General features: G+C 43.6%; 1 protein-coding gene across 3 annotated transcripts; it reads left to right on the top strand.

Moving 5' to 3' along the window:
* The first annotated feature begins 315 nt into the window (after nucleotides 1-315).
* On the top strand, nucleotides 316-6,584 carry flad1 (flavin adenine dinucleotide synthetase 1). 3 transcript variants are annotated; one of them, XM_072394240.1, is made up of 11 exons: nucleotides 328-412; nucleotides 1,782-1,872; nucleotides 2,691-2,859; nucleotides 3,307-3,684; nucleotides 3,862-3,975; nucleotides 4,070-4,337; nucleotides 4,616-4,763; nucleotides 4,948-5,046; nucleotides 5,220-5,409; nucleotides 6,068-6,141; nucleotides 6,231-6,584. In XM_072394240.1, the coding sequence occupies exons 2-11, from the start codon at nucleotides 1,865-1,867 to the stop codon at nucleotides 6,364-6,366; spliced, it is 1,584 nt and encodes a 527-aa protein (XP_072250341.1). In that variant the 5' UTR covers nucleotides 328-412; nucleotides 1,782-1,864; the 3' UTR covers nucleotides 6,367-6,584. The 3 variants fall into 3 exon arrangements, with proteins under 3 accessions (XP_072250342.1, XP_072250341.1, XP_072250343.1); XM_072394241.1 differs by lacking the exon at nucleotides 1,782-1,872 and having other exon boundaries at nucleotides 316-412; XM_072394242.1 differs by lacking the exons at nucleotides 328-412; nucleotides 1,782-1,872 and adding an exon at nucleotides 2,195-2,517.
* The last annotated feature ends 749 nt before the right edge of the window (nucleotides 6,585-7,333 follow it).

Raw genomic sequence — 7,333 nt, 5'->3', positions numbered from 1 at the left:
CCTCCTGCCAGCAGGGGGTACGCGAGTTACACTTTTCTGTCTATATTCAAGCAGAAGAAGTTGTTTCCTACAATTATGTTGCATCCTCTAGCTCCATCCCTCGTAACAACGTTTTTTTTTTTTTATCTGTTGACATGCTGAGTGACTACATATCGTTACCAGGAGTTTAGCTAACACTCTGTGATTTTACATCGTATAAGAAACATATAATTACATATAACAACACTGCTCGAGGAACTACATAGGGTTTCCGGTAATTTAGGCTTGCTGACTACTAAATCCCACCTACTTAAATATGATTGGCTCTCACACAAGTCCTGGTACATAATCTCCTTTACGATTGGATTGTAACTTTTGAGTCACTTGTCGTCACAGCTGTAAGGATACGTAACGAGGACATATGCGTCTTGTAGTAAGTTACCCCGGTTTTAATTGTGAAAAACAGCTTGTTTATCAAATGTACATCGGTAGCAAGGGAAATCATAGACAACATGTAGTGGAGTTAGTCAGTCTACTTGAATACCAACATACTTTTAGTTTGATGCCTGTGTCCCTCAGATAGGGTAAAGTAAACTAGCAAGGAGTCTTATCACAGCTCAGATTTGTCATAGAAGTACAGAACGCTGCCATTGACATTCCGACTGTAACGGTTTGTGTTACAAAGGTACATTTATGGACATTTGTTTGATTTGATTTCGTCCTGTCTATTAACTTGCATGTCCCGCATTTAAGACTGTATTGTAAGGTGTACTACTGAAGGTTCAGTTTATCATACGATAGTCCAGAGTGTGGCCATGGGGTCAGGCTTGAGAGTCCTGCATGTCACCAGCGCTGCATCAACTGGCTCCTGTCCAGTAGTCCTGTAAAACCGCTCTTTTATTCTTCACTTCCACACATGTCGAAAGAGTTGTTCCTCATAATGATCGGGGACAGAGATGTTACTCAAGGAAAAGTATTACTGCGGTCTAAAATGACTCGATTATAGCTCAATATTCTGCAGCTTAAAGTCTCACTACTGTAAAACTGTGCAAGTGCGATGAGGTCAATTTAATGTACCAAAGCAACTTTTTGGAGAGAAACAGTCCCTCTGACTCCGGTGTCATGACATTGTCATTATCCATGCATTAATAGCAATGCCAGACCATAACTGTTACTATCATTATGGGTTGTTAAAGATTATTTTAATAGTTTCTAATTAATCTGCAGTCAATTAAGTAACAGTTCAGACTTGCATTACACTACAGAAGCATAACCCTTTTGAATATTTTGCTTGTCCGCATTTTTATTTGTAAAGTAACGTGCACTTTTACAGAAATGTAGTGTAGTTGAAACATGTTTTTTGGAAATTACAGAGAACTTTGTTTTTTTTGTACAGTACAGTATCTTTCACTAAAGCAACGATACTCGGCTACATTCCACCACTCTAACGTGTTCCACGACAGCCACTTTATCAGCTTAATTTCAGCATGTTTTAGCAGTGTTTACCTCTTCAGTCATTTACTCTGGAGTTCAGTGTCCTCGTTGTCTTTGTTTCCTCTGTTATCCTGCAGCTGTGTCGTACCTGCTTCAAAAGACCACATTTAAAACAGGTTTTAATATTCCACAGAGATAAACTTACTTTAATCCGAGGGCAATATGTTAAATACTCCAACTCCACACCTTGAAAGTAGATGATGCCGAGTAAGCTCTATGCAGCTGAAATGCACAAACTTTTGACAGTTTCTCCACCTCTTTGCCCCTTTTTTTCTGTCTCTACTCTGTTCTTTCATCCTCTTTCCAAGACACCCTCTGATAGGAAGCGAATTATGAAGGAGAGGAGGGCCTGAGCTTGATTGAAACATTTTTGGATGGTCCATGCAGATCCATGTTGATGTAAGCATCATTAAGCACGTTTACATGGCAAAAGAAATACAACCCCCCCCCCAAAAAAAACTATTGTGTTGGTTTCACCTCAACCGAACATTTAAAATGCATGTAAACAGTTTCTTTGTCAGATGGGGAAACACTTCAGAAAACGTGACTGAAAATGATCCCTTTAAGACGTCGAAGCATTTCCAGACTGTCACTCTGCTCTAATAAAATCCAGATTTTATAACCACAGTATCCATCTTGCAAAATCAACACACAAGGTAACTTAAACACAACGTCTGTGCGGTTAATTTAGCTATAGTTACACGTACGATGATCCCCTACAGAGGGAGTTAGAAGCAGCAGAATGTCTTGACGGTGTCGGGTTAAATAGCCCAGTTGTGTTGTAACTGTAGCTCGACCCCGCTGTGCATGGAACTGTGCTGAGTGTTTGTAATTGTAAGAGCTTGAATGAAAGGCAACTGGACTCCTTGTCTTGGTTTTTGAGGACATTTTCACCCCCCATTTGAAAGGTTTCCTCAGTTCTTGCTTTCTGTCGGGGAGAGAAGAAGTCCATTTGCCTTCCATTCGAGCTCTTAGGATTACCATCACCTGGCTGATCGAGAAGCTACACCAACACATGGTAGTTTGACTACACGGGAGCATTTTGTGAGTATGAACGTATTCCGCATAATACAGAGAACAATAAAATGTTTGTTTAACATACTTTACGTCATATTTTATATATATACTTAGCTTGAGAGCTTTCTGTTGACCAGAGAGACTAATGTTGACACTTTGCCCGTCACAGTGTTCAGTGATTTTTATTCTGTGTTTCTCAGCTTTTCCTTACCCAATCTGAGCAGAGCAGCGGTGCGCGTGAGGAGACTGGCAGCGCAACTGAGCACAGCAGCCATGTCCACTAACAACGCAGGCTCCAGCTCGTCCTCTGCAGCCAGCGGTGACGCTCCCACTGCAGCCATTCTCATCATTGGAGATGAGATTCTCAAGGTGATTCATGTTAATGTGACTTTTAGGTTCTGTGTGAGTGACAGTGCCCCGCTCTTTGAAGGGTTGTGGAACCCCTCCCTCTCATTTACTTTAAGGACTCGAATGTATTGGATATTTTTAACATATGCTCCCTCATCAGTATGCTTGGACTCATATGGCCTCTTATCCCGTCTCGTGGTCACATTTCATAAGTCCAGGAAAACCTTGTGATGGCTGTTTGATGTGGCAGTGCTGCTTTCTCTCAGAATGACAGTTTCTTTCTTTTCTTCTTGACTTGACATGATTTAACCATGAAAGTATTTTGATCGTGTCCAGTGTCACGTCTTACCCTCACAATATGCCCACTCTGAGTCCTTGAATTTCATCAAGCAGGAGCTTGAAGTTTTTAAAAGCCCTTGAATTTGATGCCTAAGTGCGAGTGGAAACTTAACTGTGCGTTTCTTTCAGGGTTACACCGTGGACACCAACAGCACTTTTCTAACACGAGCACTTAGGAGACTTGGTGTGTCTGTGCAGCGCATCACAGTCATACCAGATATACAAGAAGTCATAGCCAAAGAGGTGGTCCTCCTCTCCTCAAAATATACACACCTCTTTACATCAGGGGGTGTAGGCCCCACTCATGATGACGTCACCATGGAGAGCATTGCCATGGCGTTCCAAGAGGAGTTGTATCTCCATCCTGAGCTCACCAAGCTGGTTGAAGAATTTTTTGGGGTGACGGACAAAAACAGTCCGGCTATGAAGTTGGCCACGGTGCCTCGCTCAACTAAACTCAACTTTGGAATTGACCCTCAGACTGGGAAACCACAGCGCTACCCGGTGGTAAGTGAACCCAGGAAAAGGTGACTAACGTAACAGAAATGAAATAAAAACCAAGCTGTAAGTGATCGATATTCACTTCTAATCGATATATATCAGCACTGCTGTGTTGACTTGGCTTGTTTGGGCCACTTTTGACCATATCTATGCTCACGTGATCATTTGCTTACCCTGTCATAGGTCAGCGTGCGTAATGTGTACGTGTTTCCTGGAATCCCAGCTTTGATGGAGAGGTCGTTCACTGGACTGGAGCACCTCTTTTCTGCCGCCGGAACCACTTTCCACTCTCGTCAGGTAACACAGTGGCCATATGAATGATTTACAGTTCTACAATCTGTGTTTTAACAGTGCAGCTTTGCTGACTTTAATTTCCTTTTCTCATCCTCAGGTATTTGTCAATGTAGAAGAAACAGAGATTGCACCTGTGTTGACCAAACTGCAGGCCAGTTGGGGCAAAAGGGTGGCTCTTGGCTCCTACCCTGACTGGTTGAGCAACTATAGCAAAGTCAAACTTGTCTTGGACTCAGACAGCCAGGAGGAAGTGGACAAAGCACGACTCCAGCTGATAGACGAGCTACCCAAGGGTAGCGTGGTGTCCTTAGTCAAAGACTCGGTGTCCATCGCCACTGTCGACGTGTACAAACTATCCAACGACGGTGAGAGCGGGAAGCGGTATCACAAAGAACTGTCACAGTGAAGGAAGTAAAAAAAAAAAATTTTAGTTGGGAAATTATGGTGGAGTATAAAAAGAAACATTGCTGTGAGAATGAATAGAGAAGAAAACGATGTATCAATGACTTCGACATGATAAACTATCAGCAGTTAATTTGACTCTGAATTAGACATCTAAACGAGGGATGACTTAAAATGCGGCCATTAGCGTTTGAGTACATTCACTCTAAGACGTCCTCTCACTGTGGATTTCTTCCCGCAGGCACAGCGCTGGGCAACAAAGTTAAGTCTGCACTGGAAACAATAGAAGCTGCACTGGATCAGTATTCCGCTGAGCAAATCTGCGTTGGCTTCAATGGAGGCAAAGACTGCACAGCTCTGCTTCATCTCTACTACGCTGCAATGAAACGGTAACAGGAGGACAAGGATTTGTTTAATGGAGACAGTAAAAAAAAATAATAAAAAATGACCGGAGAGATAAGAGATGAAAAAATGGAAACCGACTGCATAACGAGATCATTTCTGCACTGTGTGAACGTCTTACCATGATATAAGTTATTTGCCTTCTACGTCCACTTTGTCTGCCACTCTCAGGCGGTATCCAGATGGAAAAGAGAAGGTGAAAGCTCTGTATATCCGTATTGTATCTCCGTTCCCAGAAATGGAGCGATTCCTCCAAGACACGTCAAAAAGGTGAGTTGTCACTTTATTGGAGCCTGTTTGGGGAAATTCCCAATTTACGTCGGAAAACAATCATTTTGCGTATTCAATTGAATTGGTATCGAGGTTTTTCTGATAAAAAAGCTTATCCTGACCCTCTCCGTTTGCACACTATAGCTCCTAATTGCATAACGTGTCTCCCAAAGATATGACCTGGAGCTGATCTCTGTGGAGGGCAGTATTCGGCAGGCACTGAACGAGGTGCAGGAAAGAAAGCCGGAGTTGAAAGCTGTCCTGATGGGGACCAGGAGAAGTGACCCCTATTCGCACACACTCACGCCCATGTGTCCCACTGACCCCGGCTGGCCAGACTACATGAGAGTCAACCCGCTGCTGGTAAGACCGACACACCAGTTATGTTTGTTATATGTTTGTCGAGAGAAAGTCTGACAGCTTTCGGAGTAGCGCAGCCCCTTCTGACTTCTGTTTTTAAAGGAGTCCCATAAATATGTGGAAGCAAACAGAACCCCTGTTAGCTTTTATGTGGGAAATGTTTCTGGCAGTGAATGTAGTGGCATTCATCATGCTACCTGCATTGTAATCCGCAGCCCAACAATAGAACTTCATTTGTTAAGTTCTGGACCCAGTAGTTGCCCCTCCCCCCTCAACACATTCACACAGTCCTCATCCGCAGTATTAATATTGCTTTCTGATGCAGCACCAACACAAAATGCAAATCTGAGCCCGTATCTTACAACAGAAGTTACTGTATCACTATTGCTCTGAAATTCATCAAACTCTGTAAGATTTCCATAATGAGATCTCTGTTGTCGGTGATCTTTCATGTGTTTAGTCAGTTTTGACGAATAAACATGCAGATGAAAGACGGTGTCATCTGCTTGGTTTGCTGTCTACCTCATTAAGGTCATGCATGTAACTCTTCATCATGCGCACATCTCAGAGATCCCCACAGAGAATGAGTTACTCTAGCTTGAACAACGCTGGGAGTCATTTGCAAGCCAGTTCAGTTCGATACTTTCTCCCACTCTTACAGGACTGGACCTATCATGACATCTGGTCATTTTTGAGGACGTTGTTTGTGCCCTACTGTGTCCTCTACGATAAAGGGTAAGAATATTCCGCATCCTTTCTGCCTGCTTGTGGTATGAACAGCATGATAGGAAACCTTTCGGTGTCCCGCTTCTGTCCACCTGCAGGTACACGTCACTCGGCAGCATGGACAACACCTGCCGGAACGCCGCGCTGCAGATGGTGGATGAGAGAGGAGTGACGCGGTACAAACCAGCCTACCTCCTGGAAAACGAAGAGGAGGAGCGAAACTCCCGTGCCTAATGTGGTCTCTGTTCTTAGCACATCACCTGTTGCTCATGGAGCCTTTTGTCTTTTTTTCAGGTGTCTGATTACCATCCACATTTAACTCAAAGCAAAGGCATTTCGCTTCATCTTGTGAGTTTTTACTAAAGCCTGACCGTGTCTGACACGGATGAGGCAGCACAGAAAGTGTGTTTCTCGTGTGTTGGCCGTCCTGTTGAATAAAACATCAGCCTGTCTATGTTTTTGTTATTGTCCTGTTCCTTTAAGAGGGCTCTCGCATACAGTTAACAATCTGCAGGATTTCAAATGCAGCCCTTGGCTTGTTTTATTTATGGATCCATTCGTCTTGTTTCTAAATCAAATAATCTACTCAGAGAGTTTGCTGCTATCAAATTGCATTTGTAAATTACGCGAAAAGGCTTTTTGTCAAGGTGAGAAAATCAGGTTTTGGAGACTCTGCGGGCACTAGCATGGACGCAGTGCTGAAGGTCACCCAGCAGGCTGATATTATTCTGTGTCTCAGTGAAAATCCAGAGACTGCAGCCTGTTTAACTCGGAATCTCTTTCAATCTGTGCTGCAGTTCTCCTTGTGGACCTCACGGGCGCGTTGTTCTCACGTTTTCCATTTAGCACTGGTGATTACAATAAATTACCTTCTCTGTTTCCAGACATGATTGAATCCAGGCTCATCGATCCGCGCTCTCCCTCTCCCAGCCTGGAGATTAGTCACCGCGGCACGGCGAGGATCGATACAGGCCGATCTAATAAAGCGGGTCGCTTACGAGGCCACCGCGGGACTGCACACACTGTTACACCAGCAATTACCACTTCTAGCCTGCCCCACATACCCCCTAACTTATCTGTCCTGGCTTCACGCCTTGCTTGATTCATTAATAATAACAGTAATAAAAGAGGCAATGAATAGAGGCTTCATAATCACAGCACAAATGTAATGGTGTGTGTTTTGGTGGTGCAGCAAACACAC

This window comes from Leuresthes tenuis, unplaced genomic scaffold, assembly GCF_036924035.1.
Source record: "Leuresthes tenuis unplaced genomic scaffold, fLeuTen1.0.hap1 SCAF_10, whole genome shotgun sequence".
Classification (NCBI taxonomy): Eukaryota; Metazoa; Chordata; class Actinopteri; order Atheriniformes; family Atherinopsidae; genus Leuresthes; species Leuresthes tenuis.
Note: the sequence above shows the minus strand (reverse complement) of the source record. Positions and strands in the feature narration are given on the sequence as shown.

Bases quoted from the DNA above. Each gene is read 5' to 3' on its own strand.
- flad1 (XM_072394240.1), top strand. The intron at 3,685-3,861 runs GTAAGTGAACCC...ACCCTGTCATAG, and splicing joins AACCACAGCGCTACCCGGTG to GTCAGCGTGCGTAATGTGTA. The intron at 5,047-5,219 runs GTGAGTTGTCAC...TGTCTCCCAAAG, and splicing joins CTCCAAGACACGTCAAAAAG to ATATGACCTGGAGCTGATCT.